The sequence below is a fragment of the Rana temporaria genome, chromosome 1 (assembly GCF_905171775.1).
Source record: "Rana temporaria chromosome 1, aRanTem1.1, whole genome shotgun sequence".
NCBI lineage: Eukaryota > Metazoa > Chordata > Amphibia > Anura > Ranidae > Rana > Rana temporaria.
This window is the reverse complement of record NC_053489.1, coordinates 380,987,553-381,012,699: the sequence shown is the minus strand read 5'-3', so window position 1 is coordinate 381,012,699 and position 25,147 is coordinate 380,987,553. Positions and strand designations below refer to the sequence as shown.

The window sequence follows — 25,147 nt, the reverse complement described above, 5'->3', positions numbered from 1 at the left end:
GCAAAGCAGATTTATCTAAAGCTTGCGGAACCTTAAAAAAAAAAAAAAAAAAACTATACTCATATACAGGTAATTTATAAAAGCCATTTATCATTTAAAGCGGGGGTTCACCCTATTAATAATTTTTTTTTTTTCCTTTTTTCCCTCTAGCATAAAATTCGGCATAGTAGCGTGAGCTACAGTATGCCTGTCTTTATTTTTTTATCCCCGTACTCACTGTGTAATCGTAGAGACAAGATTCCGACTCCCCTCGGGTAATGGGCTTTCCTATGGAGAGGGAAGGTGATTGACGGCCGGCTCTGGCACGTCACGCTTCTCCGGAAATAGCTGAAATAGGACTTGGCGCTTCACGGGACCTGTGCATTGTCTGTGCGCAGGCGCCGTATAGCGCCGTGAAGAGCCGAGACCTGTTCCGGCTGTCTTCGGGGAGCGTGACGTGCCAGAGCCGGCCGTCAATCACCTTCCCTCTCCATAGGAACGCCCATTCCCCGCGGGGAGTCGGAATCTTGTCTCTACGATTACACAGTGAGTACAGGGATAAAAAAATAAAGACAGGCATACTGTAGCTCGCGCTACTATGCCGAATTTTATGCTAAAATGTTGTCATGGAGGGTGAACCACCGCTTTAAATTCATGGTATCAGCAGGAGAAATAAAAGTTTAAACAAAAAACATATCCAAGTTAACCAATGTTGAATGTGATCCTCAGATTTTCCAGAACAGTGAAACCCGTGGCATTAACAGTCACAGTATTAGGCGTTGCGGTTTGCCGAGATGGTGATGGTTTCCGTTGGCTCTTTTGGTGGTACCTCACTAAAGACAGAAAAGACAGAAAAGTATTTAGAATATATTTGCACGCACGCACACAGGTTGTATAATATACAGCTTCTTTCAGTTGAACGTTCCACACTCTACTTCTCTTTCACAATAGCTCGCAACCCCGCCCCCTGCCTCTCCCCCTTACCTTCAATATGTCCTACATATGGGTCTTACTAGCTAAAAAGACTGTGTAAATTTAAGTAAAAATAACCTGCGTCTACTGTGTGTAGCCCTTGTCTTTTTTTTTGGTAGGAAAAGGGGCTCCCCAAACAGGAGAGCCAGAAGCTTTGCAAAGTGAAAGAGTGGGATTTATAGGAAAGTTGGCAGCTCTTCCACTCATCCCCTCTGTGAACTATAATCCATAATCTAAGTAAACAAATTAGGAGCAGAGAAACTACTGCAACCAGCATAACACATTAACCATAAATATATAGCTGCAAACCAGTATAGAAAAAATACAAGCTTTATACTGTACAAGATTAATAACAGTACATACAATGTACAAACAGGTATCAGCAAAAGGACCCAGAGTCCTGGTGGAATTGTGCACATATACCCAGGTATTATTAGCAAAGATACCACCAGATGAATGTTGCAGGAAAGTCCCATTGCAGGGGCCCCTGAAGATGATGTGACCTCTGTCTGTGTTGGAGACCTTACAACAAGATCTGTGGTGATGCAGCCCCTATTATCTGGAAATAATCCTCTTTTCTTATCTGGTATTAGTAGCATGGAAAGGACACAACCTTCTCTCCATCTTATCCCAACAACCCCAGAGTCAGGAATTGACACCTAATCATACATTACAAAGAGATACTAGCAGTTGACCCCTGCACACTCCCCCTAGTAAAATCTTTACATCCCGTGAAAGACAACACAATGTGCATAACAACGACCAATAGGTGGATGTCTAACACTCTGACCTTTCTGAACTACCCTCTCTGAGGTAACCCTGTGTTTTTAGGCACTGAACTAGGATTATGAGTCAGGGGAAAGTCTGGCACTGGCTGTGTAGGATAGGTTTCCGACTATTTGTGCTTACTAATTGAGGCACACATTCTGAAGATTGAAGGTTTAACAGCTCTCTAGGCGAGAACGTTGCGCTTAAGACTATAGTCATTCTCAAGGGTATCAGGAAGATCAGATGAGAGGTCTGCCTGAAGCTTGAGTCACACTCTGATGTGTCACTTGTATACTAGGATCCTGGACAAATTATTAACCACTGTAAGAGTCTCCTTTCCCCTTCAGTCAGCCATCTTGGAAGCTTTGCAAATGCGTCCAAGTTCCTGCAGCAAGACTCCTGGTTTCAGATCTAGGTATCTCACACGAAAACCAAATCATATTTTGTTCCCTTCATTTATACTTTAGCTATATATTCTTCAGCTAAACAGTAAACAGACAGGCGTGTATATTTCAAACGAGCAACATATTAGTAATGACTTTCATGACTAATACTGTCGGTGGAGACTCCTAGTAGGAGGTCAAAGGGCAATTTAAACTACCTCCAAAACACCAGGAAGTAGGAACAGAATCCTGTACTTTCATGCTGGTGAAACGTTATAAGCATTGACCACGGCTTCAACTCTGTGGTTTTAGGTACCCTTGTTGTCAGCCTGTAGGGTACCTAACAAGGTCCTACTGAATCTCTCAGGGAGAGCATCACCTTCAGGGTGATAAGGGGTGGTTCAACTTTTGTTAGAGTTCAGCAGCTGAAGTAACTTTTTAATTTCTCTCAAAACCTATGCCCTGACCTGAGTGTAACCTGTGGAGTAGGCCTTAACCACTTCAGCCCTGGAAGGATTTGCCCCCTTAATGGCCAAGGCCATTTTTTGTGATGTGGCACTGTGTCGCTTTATCTTGCATTTGCGCAGTACACCCAAACAAATAGAGCTTTCTTTTGGTGGTATTTGGTATCTGCGGTTTTTATGGTTTGCACTATAAACAAAAAGACTATTTAGGAAAAATATATATATATAAAAATGAATGCATTTGTCAGTTCAGGCGGATATACAGTTGTGCTCATAAATTTACATACCCTTTCAAAATGTATGATTTCTTGGCCATTTTTCAGAGAATATGAACAACAAAAACATTTTGCATTCATGGTTAGTGTTTGGCTGAAGCCATTTATTATCAAGCAACTGTGTTTACTCTTTTCAAACTCTTCCTATTCGCGCTATAACCGAATGACGGCTACAGTGCAGATTTACTTTGCAAGGAGTCTGTCAATAGACGTGCTCAATCGGCCTGCATGCCCCGCGTGCGGCTCGTTCTGTGATCAGCGAGCCTATGAGACTCGCTGGAACACAGATCAGAGTAAGGTGTCGATCCTGACCCATTACCACATGACAGCTGATCATGTGATGTAAACAGAGCCGGTAATCGGCAATTTTTTCTCTTCACGCTTATAGCATGGAGAGAAAAAAAGAAAGCTGATCAACGGCGGAAGACAGAGGGACATCAGTCCCGATCAGGGAGAGCTGCCAAGCTCATCTGTGCCCATGTGTGCCACCTGTCAGTGCACAAGAGTGCTGCCTACTAGTGCCCACAGTGCCACCCACCAGTGCCCACAGTATCACCAATCAGTGCCTCATCAACAGTGCTGCCCAACAGTGTCACCTACCAGTGCCCATCAGTGCCCCCCATCAGTAACACCCATCAGTGCCCCCCCATCAGTGCCCCCTTATCTGTGCCCATCAGTGCAGCCTATCAGTGCCCACCAGTGCAGCCCATCAGTGACCACCAGTGCCGCCTCATCAGCTCATATCAATGAAGGAGAAAAATTACCCGTTTGCAAAATTTTATAACAAAATCTGAAAGCTCTATCTGCGTGAAAAAAAAATGATAAAAAATTAATTTAGGTATAGTGTTGTATGACCGTGCAATTGTCATTCAAAGTGCATCAGCGCTGAAAATTGGTCTGGGCAGGAGGGGGGTTTAAGTGCCCAGTGAGCAAGTGGTTAAATCATAATCGCAACAGAAACTACCCAAATTACCCTGATCAAAATTTACATACCTGGTGATTTTGCACACAAGTTGACACAAAGGGGTTTGAATGGCTATTAAAAGGTAACCATCCTCACCTGTGATCTGTTTGCTTGTAATTAGTGTATATGTATAAAAAGTCAATGAGTTTCTGGACTCCTGACAGACCCTTGCATCTTTCATCCAGTTCTGCACTGACATTTCTGATTCTGAGTCAAGGGGAAAGCAAAAGAATTGTCAAATGATCTGCGGAAAAAGGTAGTTAAACTGTATAAAACAGGAAAGGGATAATAAAAAATAAAAAAAAGGTATCCCGCTTACAATAAGCCCAACAGCACAGAGACAAGCCTTAAACCTTCTGGCACAGTCATTTGGAGTGATGAGACAAAAATGTTGCTTTTTGACCACAAATATAAATGCTACATTTGGAGAGGAGTCAACAAAGCCTATGATGAAAGGTACAGAGGTGGATCGCTGATGTTTTGGGGATGTGTGAGCTACAAAGGCACAGGAAATTTGGTCAAAATTGTTGGCAAGATGAATGCAGTATGTTGTCAATAAATACTGGATTAATATTTGCATTCATCAGCCAGGAAGCTGTGCATGAGACGTACTTGGACATTCCAACATGACAATGATCCAAAACAAAAGGCCAAGTCAACTTGTCATTGGCTACAGCAGAATAAAGTGAAGGTTCTGAAGTGGCCATCTTAGTCTCCTGACCTCAATATCATTGAGCCACTCTGGGGAGATCTCAAACATTTAGTTTATGCAAGACAGCCCAAGAATTCCCAGGAACTGGAAGCTTTTTGCCAAGAGGAATGGGCAGCTTTACCATATAAGAAGATAAAGAGCCTCTTCCACAAATAACACCAAAGACTTCAAGCTGTCATTGATGTTAAAAGGGGCAATACACGGTATAAAGAACTGGGGTATGTAAACTTTTGATCAGGGTCATTTGGGTAGTTTCTGTTGCCATTATGATTTAAAAAAAAAAAAAAAAAAAGAGTAAACACAGTTGATTGATAATAAATTTCTCCAGCTAAACACCAACCATGAGTGAAAGAAGAATGTTTGTGTTATCATTCATATTCTCTGAAAAATGCCAGGGTATGTAAACTTATGAGCACAACTGTAACGCTGTGTTCAGGTAACACATTTACATTCTTCCAGTAGACTGAAGATGTATGCTGCTCAAATACTTCCGGTAGAATAAATGATAAAAAAGGGTAACTGTTTTAACCACCTCAATACCGGGCCTATTCTGGCACTTCTCTCCTTCATGTAAAAATCATAATTTTGCTAGAAAATTACTCAGAACCCCCAAACATTATATATATTTTTTTTAGCAGACACCCTAGGTAATAAAGTGGCGGTCATTGAAACTTTATCTCGCATGGTATTTGCGCAATAATTTTTCAAACACCTTTTTTTTTTTTTAGAAAGGAAACGGTTTCATGAATTAAAAAAAAATAACAAAAAACAGTAAAGTTAGCCCATTTTTTTTGTATAATGTGAAAGATGATGTTACGCCAAGTAAAAAAATACCCAACTTGTCACGCTTTAAACGCTCATGGAATGGTGCCAAACTTTGGTACGTAAAAAATCTCCATAGGAGACGCTTTAATTTTTTTTTACAGGTTACCAGTTTAGAGTTACCGAGGAGGTCTAGTGCTAGAATTGTTGCACACGCTCTAACGCACGCGGCAATACCTCACATGTGTGATTTGAATGGCGTTTACATATGTGGGCGGGACTTACGTGTGTGTTCGCTTCTGGGCGCGAGCTACCGGGGACAGGGGCGGTTTAATTATTTTTTACACCTTTGTTTACATTTTTTTTTATCACTTTTATTCCTATTACAAGGAATGTAAACATCCCTTGTAATATGAATCACTGTGACAGGTCCTCTTTATGGAGAGATGTGGGGTCAATAAGACCCCGCATTTCTCCTCCAGGCTTGAAAACACGAGGTTGTGAAAAAAATTCATTGATCTCATGCCGACAGCTGCGATTGTCGCTTTGTTTACTTCCGGGTACCCGGCCGTGACGTCATAACGTCGCGGCCGGGCCTCCGACGGTCATAGAGATGACCGGTGACCATTTAAAAATCTTCATCATTGCCTGATTCGTTCTCCGGGCCCCCAATGGCACGGGAGAGCCCGGAGAAGAATCGGATGGTGGCGGGAGGGGAGTCCTCTCCCGTCGCCTATAAGAACGATCAAGTAGCGGAACTGCTGCTATGATCATTATTATGGTGCGCAGAATCGCCGGCTGAAAAGAAGGATATCTGAATGATGCCTGTAGCTGCAGGCATCATTCAGATATCCTCAACTCAATACCAGGACGTCATATGATTGCGTGCGGTATTGAGGTGGTTAAATAGAGCAGGAGTTGTAAGCCCATTGACATCGACTAACTAAAGGGCTTACAGTCTATGAGGGTCCTCTTGGCTTTAGCCTGAAATGCCTACCTATGCTTACATTTTATTTAAAAACAACAGGTACAAGGAATTCAAATGGTTAAGATGGATGTTGCAATATTACAAAATCTTAAAATTATTTTTCATACATAAGGTAGCAAAACACAACAGGTTGTCATACAGCTTAGCATATAGTAGTACAAGCATGTAGCAATGCCTAACACGTTCCAACCCTTGATCGGGCCTTCTTCAGAGGTTTACTTGTTGCAGATCGATATGTATGGCTGTAAGTAAATTTAAATCAAACTCTTCCATCAAAGAGAAGAAGCCCCAAGGAATCCCAGGTGGATGAAGGGAGGTATTCTAATGGTGGGCATACCCACCGATCAATCTTTTTTTCGTTCAGCCAACAGGCTGCATGAAAAAAAAAAAAAAAAAAAAGATTACAATACATGTCCAACAAGAACCATCAACGTACTGGTTATACCAGAATGATGCCTGCAGGTTTTGGTATCATCTTGGTATCATTCTTTTCAGCCAGTGGTCGGCTTTCATGTAAAAGCAGTCCTAGCGGCTAATTAGCCTCTAGACTGCTTTTACATTCAGTGGGAGGGAATGTCCCCCCCCCCCGGATATAAACAGCGCCACTGGGAAATTGGGAAAGCATTTTATCACACCGATCTTGCTTTGAGGGCAGAGGAAAGATCTAGGGTCTAATCCCCATTTTTTTTTTAAAAAGATTACCTGTCACCAACTATTGCTAACATAAGGGATATTTACATTTCCTGAGATAACAATAAAAATGGTAAAAAATAAATAAAATGGAGGGAACAGTTTATAAATAAAATAAAAAAAGCGAAATATAAAAAAAAAAAAAAAAAAAGCACCCCTGTCCCCCCCTGCTCTCGCGTAAAGGCGAACGCAAGCGTCGGTCTGGAGTCATATGAAAACAGCAATTGTACCCATGCATGTGAGGTATCACCGCGAAGGGCAGATCGAGGGCAGTAATTTTAGCAGTAGACCTCCTCTGTAAATCCAATCGTGAACTGAAGGCACAGCAGCACTGAGAGGGGCGAGGGAGCTGCCGGGTTGAATTTTCAGTGAACTGGTGATTGGCTACTAGGACTGCCTCCTAGCAGCCAATCATATCCTGATTAACGTGACAGGCAGCTACCTCTCTGGTTTCGCCCCCCAGTCCAGAATTGTCCCGCCTCCCGCTCCTCTACTAATGATAGCGGAAGAGGCTGGGGACAAAAGCGGCGACTAAATGGCATGATCGCCGCGGTCCGTGAAGAGCAGCAGCTCGGGCCGGACGCGGGCCGACATTTAGTGATGCCCGTTCTAAAGGATGGAGGGTTATGGTACATCTAATTCTGGACCTCAAGGCCCTAACCTGCCTCATGTGGGTACAGAAGTTCCGGATGGCAGTGCCACATGGCAGTAGCACTCCGTCATGGGGACTTTCTGACTTCTATCGACATCACAAATGCTTACTTACGCATTCTGTTATGTGCCCGACTCCAGCATTTCCTGTTTTGCTGTGGGTACAGAGCGTGTGTTGTGGCCCCTTTGGGTCTGGCCACCACTCCTCGGCTCTGGATCTGGCGTGGTTACGTCAGTGGGGGTTGCCTGGGCTGCCTGGACGATCTCTCTCCTGGACTACCCCGAGGAGCAATGTAGTTCCTATACAGACCTTGTATGTGAAAGATAGAGGGCGCTATGCTAGAGTGCAAATTAAAGTGAATACAACCTATACACAAAAAATAAGCAATATTCAATTATGATGATGTGTCTTTCACATTCAATCATATAAGTTTACACTATATTTGCAGGGGAGCAGCTTTATTAATTTCTAGTTAATATATATGTATCACTAAATATACTATTGATTCGAATGGCACAGAATTAATTCACATTTACCTATACAGACTAGGGTTGTCCCGATACCACTTTTTTAGGATCGAGTACAAGTACCGATACTTTTTTTCATGTACTCGCCGATACCGATTACCGATACTTTTTTTAATGTCATGTGACAGTTTTCAAATTTAAGAATGTCTCTTACATTGGTGGTCAGTGAGAAGGATGTCTCTTACATTGGTGGTCAGTGGGAAGGATGCCTCTTACATTGGTGGTCAGTGGGAAGGATGCCTCTTACATTGGTGGTCAGTGGGAAGGATGCCTCTTACATTGGTGGTCAGTGGGAAGGATGCCTCTTACATTGGTGGTCAGTGGGAAGGATGCCTCTTACATTGGTGGTCAGTGAGAAGAATGTTCCTTACATTGGTGGTCAGTGGGAAGGATGCCTCTTACATTGGAGGTCAGTGGGAAGGATGCCTCTTACATTGGTGGTCAGTGGGAAGAATGTTCCTAACATTGGTGGTCAGTGAGAAGAATGTTCCTTACATTAGTGGTCAGTGAGAAGAATGTTCCTTACATTGGTGGTCAGTGGGAAGAATGCCCCTTTACAGTCAGATAGCGAAAATATTAGAGAGGGAGCAAAATTCCAGGGTGACCACGACCAGCAGAAAGACAAGCAACAAGCATTGGATCGTAAATCCTAACAAATGAGGAAGGAAGTCTGCCGTGCAATTGTGCATGTCACATGTCATATCAGGGCACAGCGGGGGTACTGAGGACTGCTCTGCTCTCCACCCCCTCTCCGCCCACCGCTCTCTTGTCAAGAGAGAAGTATCGGACAGGGCTTCCGCAGCATTTGCGCGAGTACAAGTACTCATCAGGGTACTTGGGCACGGCAGGTCACAGGGTATGGGGCACATCAGAGCACTGGGTATGGTGCACATCAGGGCACAGTGGTGTACTGGGCACATCAGGGTACTTGAGCACAGGGTATGGTGCACATCAGGGTACTGGGCACATCAGGGTACTGAGCACGGAAAGTCACAGGGCACATCAGGGTACTGGGCACAGGGTATGGTGCACATCAGGGTACTGGGCACATCAGGGTACTGGGCAGGGTACTGGGCACATCAGGGTACTGGGCACAGCAGGGCACACTTTCCTTTCAGTTTCCTTTAAATGCAGAGTAGCGCAGGAAGCGGCTCACATCTGTAATGAGTCCTGTAATAAGCGGCTGTAATAAGTTCTTACTGTCCTCTATCATGTTGCACTATTCCCCGACGGCCCCTCCTCTCCTCTCGTCCATCTCAGATGATGTCACAAGCATACAAGGAGAGGAGAGGAGGGGAGGGGCCAACGGGAACAGTGCGACATGAGGACAGTAATAACTTATTACAGCCGCTTATTACCCACCTGAGGACTACTCTTCGCCCCCCGCCTACTCTCTGCCCCGCCGCTCTCTTGCAATAGAGAAGTATTGGACAGGGCATCGGCAGCATTTGCGCGAGTACAAGTACTCGCGCAAATGCTCGGTATCGGTCCCGATACCAGTATCGGTCCCGATACCAGTATCGGAACAACCCTAATACAGAACATGATTGGTTTCAGTTGGCGTCTATACTATTGGAGGTCTGCTTTGGCCCTGCCAGAATGTTGGATTATCTGAGCCTGACCCGGGCTTCAGCACTGGCCAGGATGTTGCTTCTCCTGGACAAAACTCCAGAAGATGTATGTTGCATTTTTCATTTACTGTTCAGCAGGTGGACCCCTCTGCATGTGGGTGTTGGGTCCGATGGCATCTACCTTTTTGAGGCAATTTCCATTTGCACAGTTTCATACAAGCTCCCTTCGGGGAGATCCTGACATAAAAAGGGACAAATACCCAAGGTCTCTGGACAATCTGAGTCAGGAAACCAGGGGTTCCCTAGTCTGGTGGCTTCGCTCTCCGGTTCTTTAGCAGGGTAAAACCTTTCTCCCGTGGTATTGAACAGGGTGACCACCAATGCCAGTCTGTCCGGGTGGAGAGATGTCCTGGGACGGAGCTCTACTCAGGGGCGTTGGTGGAATCTGGACTACCGAGTAATTGAAACTTCAAGCGATCAGACTTGTTCTGGATCATGGACGGATCAACTTCGGGGGCCCCCCGATACGGATCCAGTCAGACAAGGCAACGGCGGTGGCTTATGTCATTCACCAGGGCAGGCCAAATAGGCTGTTGGCGGCCCTGGCTGTTGCACGTATCCTCCGGTGAGCATAGCATCTCATTCTGGCCCTTTCTGGTGTACATTTTCCAGGAGTGGAACACTGTCAGATGGATACCTCAGTTGGTTAGGGTTGGCCCACGGGGTGGGCCCTTCACTGGGCCGTGTTTCATCGGATTTGTCTCCGCTGGGGCACTCCTGAAACAGATCCGTTTGCGTCCTGGCTCAGCAGGACGGTATCAAGGCTTCTGGCAAGATCACGAGATCTTTCGGTTGCCCATGGGACCAGTGACATCTTACTCTATCGCCTTTCCTCCTCTCCAGCTTCTGCTGTGGCTTTTTGTGCAGGATCACAGCTGCAGGGATTACAGTAATTTTATTGGCTCCGGTTGGGTCCCGTTGGTCTGAGGCTGTGATAGGCTGGGTGCTGCAGTTCCAACACTGCTTATGGCTAGGGAGTCTACCTTATAGGAGGTTTTGCCTCCGGATTTGCTGATGTGAGTCACCGGGCATTCATCCCTGTTCTTTCTAGGTGGCTCCAATTCTGACCTCCCATTACAAGAGGATGAGCAGGAAGGGGCCTCAAGTGCAATCGAAGGCCAGGTATCAGCCTGGGTGGTCTTCAGCATCCCCAGGTCTCACATTCCCTGGTGCATACTTTTTATTCAAGAGGTTAGACATCTGTTTCGAACGGTGCGGTTTCTTCTTACCGCTGTTGGATCTAAACTTGGTGATTTTGGTTCTCCAAAAGCCTCTCTCTCTCAAAATATTCCGGAGCGTCCACTGCTTACTCTGTCTTGGAAGGTGGCCTCTCAGTGGCTATCACCTCTGCTCACAGGGTGTCGAAAATGGGGGCATTATCTTGACGTTCACCTTACCCTTTTTCCATAGTTCCATCCTTGGATTTCCATTTGAATCCATTGTGTCCCTGATCAGCACATCACAAGGAATATGCCCTGAATGTGTTTTTGGGGGATTCGGGTGTATTTGCCAGCCACTGAGTCATTTTGGAGGTCAGGTTCACTGTACTCATGGACCGGCCAAGAAAGGAGCCGTCTGCTTCTGCGACCTTTTTCTGGATGGATCGGGCAGATGTTGACTGGGCTATTTTGTCAGGGATTGGATTCCTCCTTTCCCTGTTATTGCACATTCTTCTTGGGTGCTTAGTGCTTCTTGGGCCTTCTGTCATCAGGCGTCCATTGCGCAAGTTTGCAAGACGGCCACTGGTCGTCAGTGTACATTTTCACACGTTCGATGAAGTTGATGGTTTGGCATCTACAGATGCCTCTTTTGGCCGCAAGTTTTTGCGACCAAAAGTGATCTCCAAGTGATATCCAGTTTCCAGGAAAACCTGGGGGCAGTTCCTCAAAGCATTCACATGAAGTCACCGAGTACACAGCAGGAAGACATTAGGTCCTTACACAAGTTGCTAACCGTGTACATGCAAAGATCAAAGTTGTGAGCAAAGTGGACAATTATTTTCATTTTGTCGTCAGGTTCTTGAGTCATCCTCTATTTGTTCACCATGGTGATTAGATTGGCATGAAGTAAGCCTCTCTGCTCAAGAACAGGGGCAAGCTCCTTTGACCTAAGGGGTGGAAGCCTTTGGGGCAGTTATGCCAGGATGTCAGTGAAGGGTATATTAGAGATGGCTAGTCCTTCATTTAACTTTACAAGCTAGTCTAGTAATTGTTTGGGAAGAGACATATACATTAATTTTTATTTGGCAGCTTTTCTTCGATTATCTTTTTTTCTTAATTCTCTGTTTAAATTTTAACCACTGAAGACTCGGACCAAAATGCAGCTAAAAGGACCTTGCCCCTTTTTGCGATTTGGCACTGCGTCGCTTTAACTGACAATTGCGCGGTCGTGCGACGTGGCTCCCAAACAAAATTGGTGTCCTTTTTTTCCCACAAATAAATCTTTCTTTTGGTGGTATTTGATCACCTCTGCGGTTTTTATTTTTTGCGCTATAAACAAAAATAGAGCGACAATTTTGAAAAAAAAAACAATATTTTTTACTTTTTGCTATAATAAATATCCCCCAAAAATATATAAAAAACATTTTTTACTCAGTTTAGGCCGATACGTATTCTACCCATTTCTGGTAAAAAAAAAATCGCAATAAGCGTTTATTTGTTGGTTTGCGCAAAATTTATAGCCTTTACAAAATAGGGGATAGTTTTATTGCATTTTTATAAGAATTTTTTTTTTTACTACTAATGGCGGTGATCAGCGATTTTTTTCGTGACTGCGACATTATGGCGGACACTTCGGACAATTTTGACACATTTTTGGGCCCATTTAAAATGCATTATGTATTGTGAAAATTACAATTGCAGTTTGGGAGTTAACCACAGGGGGCGCTAATGGGGTTGTGTGACCTAAAGTGTGTTTACAACTGTAGTGGGTGTGGCTGTAGGTGTGACATCACCGGTTGTGTCCCCCTATAAAAGGGATGACACGATTGATGCTGCCGCCACAGTGAAGAACAGGGAAGCCGTGTTTACACACGGCTCTCCCCGTTCTTCAGCTCCGGGGACTGATCGCGGGACTCCAGCGGCGATCGGGTCCACGAGTCCCGGAGCTTCGGACCGGGTCGCGGGAGCTCACCCGCGACCCACGGTTGGGTACTAGTACAGGACGTACCGGTACGTACATGTGCCTAGCCGTGCCATTCTGCCGACGTATATGTGCAGGAGGCGGCCCTTAAAGCGGAGGTTCACCCTCAAAATGAACTTTCCAGCATCCTTAAAGCGGAAGTAAATCCATCAATTTAACAGTTTGAAAAAGCAGTTACATTCCTGGCATGCTGGGAATGCTAACTGTCACATTGGTTGTGCTCTCAACCAAACTGTCAAACCATCCAATGGCTGGTGTCATAACTGATCACATGTGCAGCATCATGGCAGTTGAAGATTAAACAGAGGCCAAGACGTGCCTTAGCAGCCGTCAATCAACTCCTCTTCGTTTAGAAACGCCCATTCCCCGCTCGGAGCCGGAAAACAAGGGTAACGATATAGCGATAAGTACAAGTAAAAAAACCCAAAAAAAACAGCATACTGCAGATGTTACCAGTATGCTACTGCTAATGTCAAAAAGTGGATTTTTGGGTGAACCTCCGCTTTAAGTGGTTAAGAAAGACACACAGAGACAAAGATAGAGGGATCAGACAAAATCCAATAATAATAATAATACAAGCATCGTATATGAACTTTACATCTTCCTCTTCAACTATATTGCATTTCATATATTCAATCAGAGGAAAATAATAATATATCCATTGCAACTTAAAATCCAATATAGAACGGGGAAAAAAAGACAAAAACAAAATACTATTCCTTCATTAACATAAAACCATTTTTTCCCCAGTTATTTCATTTCCTACCCTAATTAATCCATATATTCCATACTTTTTAAGCTGATTCCCTCTAACTCCGCATATCTTCCTTCCCCATTTATTTTCCCAAATTCCCTCACCTCTTATCCTGTGCAGGCGCTGCAAGCCGTGTGTGCCGAGCTTGAGAAAGGAATGCGGCAGCCCTGTCATTCGCGGCCAGCATTCAGAAACGCGTCGCTTTCCTGGTGACGTCATTCCTGTTCGTCCATCGGCACACACGGCTTGCAGCGCCTGCACAGGATCCCCCTGCCCACCGCCGAAAATAAAGATTCCACCAGCGGCAGGACAGATCCTCTGCATCCCACAGCGCTGTACCAGGGACAAGGGAAAGGACTCCACCAGATGATACCTACCTATTCTCCTGAAAAATTGCTTCCACACGCTTTTGATTGACCACCAAAATGTGAGTGGTTTAACTTGTGGCTTTTTAAAATTTAAAATTAAAACTGTCTTAAGTATTGCACCCAGAGGCGCCTCTCTCTTTGTTTGTCTCCTAGATTGGAACATGGTCTCTGTTCCCTATTGACGGCAGCCCTGAGTACATACTCCCATTCAAGCATACCCGCACATCCCCCATCACCACCCCAAACAGCCGGAACTTTTACTGATTTCAGCTTTTTATACTGACTATGCTGCCTCCAATAATAATGCTCTGATAAACTTCTTGCGCATAATTTACTCGCTATACTATAATATTCTGGCATTGTACTGGGGGGAATGTTCGTCCTAAATCTCTTTCCCATTTGGCCAGGCATGTCATTTTAAAGTCTTCTGGGGGTGCAGTCAACAATATATACATTTTGGAAACCACGTGGTGGAGTGGTTCATCCCCCCCACAATATTCCTCAAATGTGGTTAATGTCCGATAGTAATTTTCCGCATCGCCCAGAGTTTCCAAAAAATGTCGGACCCGCCGCGCTTGCCATATCAGTATTTCACAACACCCCCCGCTTTGTGTCAATTCCCCTATTGTTCGCCACCCCCTTTCTCCCAGAAAATGTGAGGCTTGAAATCTACATTTCTCTCTTAATTTTTTGAATATCTGAGATTCCATGCCTGGCTTAAACTCTGGATTTCCTACAATCGGATAGAGGGGGGAGCTTTTAGTAGAGAATTTCGGATTTTGACATAATTTGTTGCCAGTCCATAGAGTTGGTCCTATTGTAGGGTGAGTTAACTATATGGGGTAGTGTTGTATAACACCATAATGCCCTATTTAAAGGTATGGGGCACATTTGTTGCTCAATAGTAATCCGCAATTTATAATCCCCATGTCTACTCCAATCAACTATCCTACCCAGCTAGGCAGCCTGGTAATATTTTAACATATCAGGTGCTGATATTCCTCCAGCCCCCTTGGGTAGGGTCAGTAATTTCCTGCCAATCCTTGGCCGTTTACATGCCCAGATAAATTTTGTAAATATCATCCAGACTTTATTGAAGCGTACTTGAATTGGTAGAGCTTGAAAGAGATAGAGAAATTTTGGCACTACACTAATTTTTAAAATATTAAATCTCCCGTACCATGAATGCATCCCTCTGCTCCAGCCTTCTAGCAGTGTTCTGATTGTACCAAGTATTGGTTTAAAATTTTGCTCAAAAATATCCTTTAAGTCTGGGGGCATTTGTGTCCCCAGATAGTTCAATGCTCTAGTCGTCCATTTAAACTTAAAACTATACTCTAGGCCCCTTTTAATAGACTCGGAGTGCCACCCCCATCGCCTTCGATTTACTATAATTGATTTTTTAAATTTGACATCTTCCCATAAAGTTCTACTTCTTTCATTAAATTTGGTAACGAAATTTGTGGTTTTGTTTAAGAGAAAAGCATATCATCTGCATATGCCGATACTTTATATTCCTTCCCCCCCAGTTCAATACCCACAATATCTTTATTCTGTCGAATCTTATTTATCTTATTTAACAATGGTTCTAGTGTCAATGCAAATAACAGAGGCGACAGGGGGCAGCCCTTGTACCATTTGTAATTGCCAGAGGCATAGAATACACCCCATTTACTTTAACCAAGGCTCTGGGTCCCGTATACACCCCTGCTATCCACTGTACCATCCGCTCTCCCAGACCCATTTGTTTTAAGGTCTCCAGCATAAATTTCCAATTAACTCTATCGAATGCTTTCTCTGCATGCGTATTCTGGAAAACACTTGATAAATTTGATATATCAAGTAAATAAAAAAAGTTATCACTTTAATAGTACGGTCTCTCGCTTCTCTAGTTGGTATAAACCCTACTTGATCTGGGTGGACAAGTTTTGACAGCAGGGGCTGTATGCGGGATGCCAGAATTTTTGTCATTTTTAGGTCGACGTTCAATAAAGATATTGGTCTGTAACTGCTACATATCCCTGGATCCTTCCCTTCTTTCGGGAGAACCGTAATATGCGCCATTACAGCCTCCGGTGGTAGCGACCCAGTTTGACCCACTGTATTAAATACCTTGGTCATGTATGTCCCCAGTTGTGTACTGAAACTTTTGTAGTATTGTATAGTGAACCCATCTGGGCCTGGGGCCTTACCTTGTTTTATTGTTTTCATTATTGTTTGCACTTCTTCCAAAGTAATTGTTTTTTCTAGATTTCTTCTTTCTGTGGATGTTAATGTAGTTAAGCATGAAGAAAATACATAATTCTCCACAGTCCCAGGGGGGTTCACTATCCCTTGAAGATTATATAGAGAGGCATAGTATTTTCTAAATTCTTGCGCTATTTCTTTTGAGAGATAACGTTTTTGATCCACTTTTGTTTTAATAAATGGGACATATGACCGTGTCTGTAATTTTTTTGCCAGTAACTTCCCACATTTATCTCCCGAGTTATACGACGTTCTTTCTGCATATTGTAAAACCGATTCGGCCTTGTATCGAAGGAGATCTGCTACTTGTCTTCTTAGATGTGTTAATTTGATTCCTATGCCTATTTCTGTCTTTTGTTTATGCTGTATTTCTAGTCTGTATCTCCTCTAACAGTTCTTTTATTTTTTCTTCTCTTGCCTTTTTAACTCGGGAACCATGTTTAATTAGGACCCCTTGAATTACAGATTTATGGGCTTCCCATATTATTCCTGGATCACATTCTTCATTATCATTTGTCTGGAAGTACCATATTTCTTTTTTTTACATCCTCCATTATTTGGGGGTTCTGCAATAAGCTCTCATTTAGCCTCCATCTCCACTCTGACACCTAAGTCCCCCCACCTAGAGTAACCTCCATCGTAACTGGTGCGCGGTCTGTCCATGTTATGTTCCCTATTGAGATTTCTTGTACTAGATGTAACAGCTGATGGGGTATCAAAAAAAGATCTATTCTTGAATATGTTTGATGTGGATTCGAATTATATGTATAGTCCCTTTCTCCTGCGTGTAAGATACGCCACCCATCTACTAGCTGTAATTCATGTAATTTCCCTATAATACATTTTATAATTCCACTAGGTACCGATGAGACCCCCCCCCCCCCCCCAGAGGTATCTGCTTTTGGATCCAAGGGAATATTTAAATCTCCACCACATATCAACTTCCCCTCACTGAAGTTCATCAATTTGGAGAGTACCTTAACTAAAAAACTATCTTGATGTACATTCGGTGCATATATAGTAGCTAATGTTACCTTCTCTCTGCCTATTGCACCTTTAAAAAAAAAGAAATCTCCCTCCCGGGTCTGCGTATTTATCCATTAGAGACCAAGGTATACTGTTTGATATTAGGATTGCCACTCCTTTACTTTTAGCTTCCTGATTTGAGGCCTGATATACATTCGGGAAATACCTATTTTGAAGATAGGGAAATACTCCTTCTTTAAAATGTGTTTCCTGGATAAATCCTATGTCTGTCTTAAGGGATTTTAACTCATTTAATAGGATCTTACGTTTTCAGGGATATTAAGCCCTCTCACATTTAAGGAAGTGACCCGTATTTTATCCATCTATCTTATCACGGTGGGACAGCAGTGGAGGAGAGAGAGAGAGAGGATAAAAAAAAAAAAAAAAAAAAAGAGGAGGAGCCCAAATCTCCTCTATAAGGGTCTTATAGGAGGTTATATATTACGGCTCCTACTTGGGACTTATATTTTCCCGTAGGCGCCGAAAATTGGGGTACTGGCCTCCAATAGCAAGAGCGGCTGAGCTCCCGTTTCCTCCCCTCCCTTCGTTTATTTCCCATTTTTAACCCTTTATGTCTTACTTACCTTCGTGTCCCCTTTGTCCTCTCCTTCCCTTCCTGATCTCTATCCAGATATTTGACATACCTTTATTCTACACGGTCTTATCCCTTCTTACCCTCTGCCTCCCACTCCCCTTCTCCACCACCCCTCGAACTTTCCTCCTTATACTTACAAGTATACACACTTCTACCCTCTTCATATCTATATTCACGCTATATATATGTTACGAGCTATTCACTCATTATGAAAATAGAAAATTCATACATATTCATACTATTAATATTACTAGAACAATTATTTCATATAACCCATTTACATTTTATTCCGGTTTGATTCTTCTCTTGTCCCGTTTCCCACCCCCTTTCAGTAAATACCACGTCTCCATATTTTCATGAGTCCCTCATTATACTTTAGCTACAGGGTCTGCATATAAACTCTTAACCACCCTGTAACCCCAAAAGTGTTACCCTCTTCCCATATGTGTATAAATATATTTATTTAAAAACCCCATCCTCCTAAATATAACATTTTATTTCCTAGTAAGTCTCGTGTAAAGTGTGTATTCTATATTGTACTTTTACATTTTTATCTATATTTTGTGTGAAGAAGTGTTGTTTATCAAATTGTATTGAGTAATTCATATATTTAATCCCCTCCCCTTACCTCCCTCCCCTTTCCCTTCACCCTCTTAATTACTACTCCCCCCTCCTCCCTCCCCCGCGAAAAAAGAAAAAAAAAAGGGGGGGGGGGGAGAAACCCTTGATCGTAATCGCATTGTGCATGCCATCTAGTGACACACCCCTCTTTACCCAAAACATAAAAGGGTATTACATATCCTAGCCCAATTTGCCTTTATACACAGTCCTGTCCTAATTATGTTATATTATATTCCTTCAAAACTGGACAGTCCCAGTAGGTGGGTAACACCAATGCTTAAAAAAAAAAAAAAAAAATTCCTTTCTCTTTTTTCTTCCCCCAAATCCTACCAAAAAAGAAAAGGGGATCGGGAACACGGGACTGGAGTTCCCCTTAATTTTTCATAAGAGATGGCTCCTTCAAGGGGGACCAAAAAAAAAGGAAGAAAAGGGGATGGTGGATTCCATCCGTATCTCCCCCTCTTCTCCTCCCCTTAAATCAGACCTTAAAAAAAAAAAGAAATATAGGATATGGGGGGAGAGAGGGGAAAAAAGGGGGAAAGGGAGATGGTCGGCCAGGATATATATATTTAGGATCAGTTATATATATTTAGTCGCGTAGCCGTAGTTTCTCTTTCTATTTTAGACTTTTTACTCTCCGTGTTCCCAACTCGGTCTCTCCGATTCGTTCTTTCCCGCCGGTTTACTACGCTGTGATTCTCGATCTTTCGTTGTTTGTGGGCCACCTTTTCGGTGTGTTCTCACTATTGGCTGCAGCCAATCTGGTACCTCAAGCTGTTCTATTCCCACAAATTTAAATAATTCAGGGAGCTCCGACGGCTCTGATAGAAGGAACGAGAGTGACCCTTTCTTCACAAAAATTGCAATAGGGTATACCCAACTATAAGTCCACCTGCAGATTTTTTTTTTTCCAGAAGCTGTCGTAATTGTGCCCTCCGTTGTAACGTAGCCCATGAGAGATCTGGTAAAATGTTTGTCATTTCTTCAAATCTTATTGATTTTACCTCCCATGCCTTACGGCTAATCATTTCTTTGTGGGCATAATGGTGAAAACGGCCAATAACGTCTCTAGGTCTTGTAGGGTCTGTGGACTGTGGCCCCAGAGCCCTATGTAATCTGTCAAATTCAATCTGCTTCTGTATTAATTCACCTCCAAGCTGCCGGCATATTGTTTTTATTGCTGTATGTAGGGATTCACCCTCAACCTCTTCCGAGATCCCTCTAAACCTAAGATTTAGCTTCCGACTTCGGTCCTCAATCTCTTCAAATTTCAGGTATATCACCGAGTTCTGTGACCCATATAGGGACTGTTTTTTTTCCAGTCCCTCTAGCCTAGACACCCGGTCTTCCAGTTCCACCATTCGCGTCCCTTCTGACAAGATTTTATCTGACAAGGCTTGGACCTCCGATCTAATTAACTCCTTTCGATGTCCTTCCTCAAGCCTAGACACCAGCGTTTCCATCTCATCTCGTGTCGGAAGCGCCTGCAAGATAGCCATCTCATCTCGTGTAGGGAGTGCCTGCAGGATCGCCATCAGGTCTAATTCAGCTGAGATATTTTCAGCCATATTTCTATGATCCTTGCTGCTTGTTTCTTCCTGCTCTTCCCCCCTTTTTATTTCCACTGACGAGGTAAGACTCATTCAAGGTGCTGCTCTTGCTATCTCCGAATACTCTGTCCCCCTTGTCTCAATCACTGAAGCCCTAGCTACAGCTGTAGCTGCCCGTGTTCGTAAAAAGTAGTCTTTTATCTCTGGCTGCGTTAATGGTGCCAGCAGTGTCTTTATATGTGTTTTTTGCTGTTTTTGTTGCGGATTTACTTCTGTTTTTTTCTTGACAACATTCATCCCGCAACACCCCCCAGAGTGTGCACTGACCGGCCCCCTAAGTTCAGGTCCTTTCCGTTAAATATAATTAATGAACTTTCATATATATTTCTTACACACAGCCCCAGCGTACTCGGCATATATAACATATATAACGTACACCCCTCATATACAGTTCACATGTTCATATGCGGCTCACCACTCCCCTGGGCTCACAAGTTCTACTGGACTCTTCAGGGCTATTTACAATTTCTGACACCCAACTTTTTCCACGGTCTCAGAATTTAACTGCCCATTTATTCTGGCAGAGCTCAGTCCAATCAATGCATACGCGGCTCCCCACTGTGAACCATCTAGAACTCACCAGTTCTCCGGGGCTGTGCAGGACTATCCGGGGCTGTGCAGGGCTGCCCGAAGCTGTGCGGGGCTGCCCGAGGCTATGCAGGGCTGATCGGTACATATATATGTTAGGCGCTGGTCACGACTGTCGCTGCTGTCCTGTGCTCACATGACCTCCGAGACTATTCAGCGGTGCGTGTGGTTTTTGATATCCGATTTTCCGCGGCATAGCAGGGCATAACTACACGTGCAGGAGAGGTTCGGTCCGGTACGCCTCAGCGTGTCTCCTCTACTCCGCCATTGCTAAGCCATTATTCAGCCAATTAAATCCCATTGTGTGCTGACGTGAGGTATGGCCAGGAATACGAAAAAATTATTAAATACCATAATTTTCCTTTCCTGGCCTGTCCTCGCGTCAGCACAGGACTCCCTCCCTAGTGGCCTGTCGCAGGCTAGGTTATTGGACACCTTAGTGGGGGAGGGGCTGTCTTATTTAGCTAGTAAGAGGTGGTCCCGTGGGCACCAGATGAGGCGTTAACCCATTGTGTGCCGACATGCCAGAAAAGGAAATTTAGGGTAACAATTTTCCGTAATTCCACCCATAATCCCCATGAAAAAAACAATAATGCTACCCTCATTCCTATCAAACAGGTCAAATGTATTACGTAGGATTTGTGTCCGATATTTCACCTATAATCCCCATGCAGAAAAAAATAATACCCATATTCTTACCAGAAATTGGTTAAATATGTTCCTAGGTATGTTTAAATATGAGATTCTACCCATAATCCCCATCTAGAATAATTATATGCATATTCATATCAGAAATGGGTTAAATTTGTAACCTCCCTCTGTTCGTTTGGGGGCGAGTGAATCTTATTAAAATGAAGATTGTTCCCAAGATCATTTACCTTTTTCGTCATTTCCCGCAATGGGTACCCAAGTCCTTTTTTTGGAAATTGAACCAAATTTTCTCCTCGTTCATATGGGGCCCTTCACCGCCCAGATACTGGCTAACAACATTAATGAGGCCACGGACGCAGGGTGGCATGGCATTTCCGGACTGTTACAAGTACTACTTGGCCACGCAGTTGGTGACTACGGCTTGGTGGTTGTGGCCGGACAGGACGAATTCGTCCACTGTGCTGGAAGCTACAGTGGTTGGTTCGCTGGAAGCCCTCCAACTCTTGCTATACCGGGGCCCTCATGCTCCGTATCCTCTGACCCCCTCCATGCTTACCACCCTGCGGGCATGGCGAGCTGACCTGGCCATTGAAAAATGTAAACCCTCTGAAATCTCCCCAAATGCCCCAATTTGGATTAATCTTAGCCTACCACACATCTACACATTTTTAGACCCCTACGCGTGGGCAAAACACTATCAAACTCATTACACATATAGTGTCACAAAATGCCTTATTGCCCTTCTCTGATCTCTCCTCTAATTTTAACTTGCCCAACCACTATCTTTTTAGATATCACCAACTGTTTCATGCATTTACAGCTCAGTTCCTGCTTTCCTCCTGCATCGTGGCTCAGTCGGAGTTGCCGACGACTGGAATGATGTCTGGGATCTCCCGTTTCGCTCTCTAGTCTCTATCCGTGACAGGTTGGTGCAGTAAAAAATTGTTCATAGGGCATAAATTTTACCCCGCACATACTTCACAAGATGAACCCCGCACATTCTCCGGAGTGTTGAAGATGTGGGGCATCCCCAGGTGACTTCTCCCATATTTTCTGGCAGTGCCCCAGGGTCCGACAGTACTGGGGGACAGTGTTAGATTTGATTAATAAAGTTGCCGTGGTCCATATACCATTGGTAATGGAGGTGTGTCTCTTGGGACTTATTGAAACCATTGTCCCGATCTCCGCTAAACACATCTCAGTCAGTCTGTTGCTTTTCTATGCACGTAAGAATATTGCTATGTACTGGAAAAAACCCACTCCCCCCTCTTTGGTGCAAAGGAAACGCTTGGTGAACGCTAGCCTTCCCCTGTACAAGGACACCTATGCAAACAGAGGCTGCCTATTGAAGTATGACAAAGTTTGGCGCACTTGGCTGGCAGAGCCTGAAACTGCCCACTGAGTTGGAGTGCACAGAGTTCCTATTTTAGGGCACCATTACATCTGTGATCTTTGGCCTACATGCCCTCTATGAGAGGTCCCGGCTGAGGTTCTATACAGTTGTCCTTCGGGCTGTATTTGGGCAAGGATTTTATGTACCCTCACTCTGTCATATATGCCACCATGTATACATTGCAGTATTGTACTGTTCCAATCATTACTCTGGATATATTGTAAGCACTTGAGCTATGTGTTTTTCTGTTTGTAGGTTTAAAACTTTATTAAAAAAAAAAAAAAAAAAGAAGAAATGGGTTAAATTTATTGTTTAACTACAATATTCCACCCATAATCCCCATGTAGAAAAAAACGGATTTTTATAACAGCTTACCTGTAAAATGCTTTTCTTGGAGTACATCACGGCACACAGAGCCTAGTAATTACTAAGTGGGTTATATTCCATCTTCAGGTGCTGGACACTGGTATAATCAATTAGATAGGAAGTTTCCTCCCTATATAACCCCTCCCATACTGGGAGCACCTCAGTTGTTGTAGCAAAGCAATAAGTGTCCCAATAACCCCAAACAAGAGGGGCGGGAGCTCTGTGTCCCGTGATGTACTCCAAGAAAAGGATTTTACAGGTAAGCTGATATAAAAATCCTATTTTCTTTATCGTACATCACGGACACAGAGCCTAGTAATTACTAAGTGGGACGTCCCAAAGCAATGCCTACCGAGGCAGACCGCCATCAGACGTGAGGACCTATACGGCTGCCTGCAGCATACTGCACCAAAAAGCGGCATTCTCTTGCCGTCTTACATTCACCTGATAGAAATTTGTGAACGTAAGCACCGACGACCAAGTTGCGGCCTTGCAATAAAGGCTTGGTAATGCACCACACATGAAGGGCTTACTATTCTGGTAGGGTGCACTCTAAAAGAAACAGGGGGAAACCTTCTCTTTAAACCAAAAGCCTGAATAATAACCTGATGAATCAACATTGAAAACAGTTGATTTAGACGCTGCCTGCCCTTTCCTGGCGCCTCATGGTAGCGCAACATCATCAGTTTTCCGTATCCGAGCAGCCGTTTCAGATAGGCCTCGACTTTTCTTACTCCAACGAGAGCGTGTGTAACCATTTTAATAGCTGATCTGAACACTGCCTGCCCATTTCTATGGTCATCTGGCAGCACAACAAAATGTCAGTTTCCTATATCTGAAACCTTCAGATAGATTTTTTTAACTGCTCTCATCTATATTGAGAGAAAAGCAATAACTTTACCTTCCGCAGAACAAGGTTCTGGAAAAAACAAAGGCAAGAATATCTTGATTCAAATGAAAACTAGGGGCCATATTCTCAAAGAATCTCCGCCTGCTTCGCTTAGGGCACTTACACTCCGCTGTCCCAACTTACTGGAGCAGGTGTTGTATTCCCCAACCACTTGCTCCATAAGTTGGGACAGCGGAGTGTAAGTGTCCCGGCGTAGCCTGGCGGATCTCCAAGGGGGCGGCTTCTATTCAAATGAAGCGCGCCCCCGATGCAAAAGAACTGGGCATGCGCCGGGCTGCAAAAAGCCCAGTGCGCATGCTCCAGTTCTCGGCGGAAAACGTCAATGACGCCGACGTGTGCGTCATTGACGTAAAGTCGTATTCAAGAACGAGTTACGTAAACGACGTATCCGACGAAAAAACACGACGGGGACCCGACGCCATCCGTAACATGGCCTACGCGAGACTTGCGGAAACGTACCCCTCATATAGCAGGGGTAAGTTTCCGCTTACGCAGACGTTAGCGACGGTTACGCGACGCGAACTCGTTCGGGAATCGGCGTAGAAGGATCATTTGCATATGCAAATGACTCCTTCACGTAAATGCCATCTAGCGGCGGCCGGCGTCATTGCATTTAAGATCCGCCAGTGTAAGATGGCGGATCTTAAGTGTATCTATGCAAAAATGATTCTGAGAATCAGGAGCATAGATACACTGGCCTAAAAAGGGAGTTACGATGGAGTATCTGACTTACTCCATCGTAACTTCTCTGAGAATATGGCCCTAGATCCTTCTAGGAAATAAGGCTGGGTGAGGATTTAACATCACCCTATCCTTAAGAATAATTAAGTATGGCTCTATACAAAGAAAGTTGCCAATACTGAAACGCTCTTGCGGAGGCTACCGCAACCAAGAACACCAATTCCCTTGTTAGAAGGATGAAAGAAAATATGGTGCATCGGCCCAAGGTGCTGACCTTGTAAGCCGACAAAACTAGACTCAATCCCCCGAGCACAAGGGCGACCTAACTGGTGGACTTACACGCGTTACCCCTTGTATAAAAGGCCCGGATCAAAGAGTGCGAAGCAAGCGACCTTTGGAAATACCAGTGACAACTGGTCCCACAGGGTC

General features: G+C 44.0%; 1 protein-coding gene across 3 annotated transcripts in view; it reads right to left on the bottom strand.

The window, feature by feature from the left end:
• Positions 1–561: 561 nt before the first annotated feature.
• Positions 562–25,147, bottom strand: part of HDGFL2 (HDGF like 2) — a 742,998-nt gene continuing 718,412 nt past the window's right edge. Inside the window, exons 16-17 of one of the 3 annotated variants that reach the window (XR_005742112.1) lie at positions 16,223–16,291; positions 730–812 (exon numbers count right to left, since the gene is read on the bottom strand). Coding sequence is in view for 2 of the 3 variants with exons in the window: in XM_040322524.1 (XP_040178458.1) it covers positions 682–812 (131 nt within the window). In the remaining variant the exon portion in view is untranslated. Of the gene's footprint in view, positions 813–16,222; positions 16,292–25,147 lie in introns of all 3 variants that reach the window. The other 2 variants (XM_040322524.1, XM_040322523.1) reach the window with 2 other exon arrangements.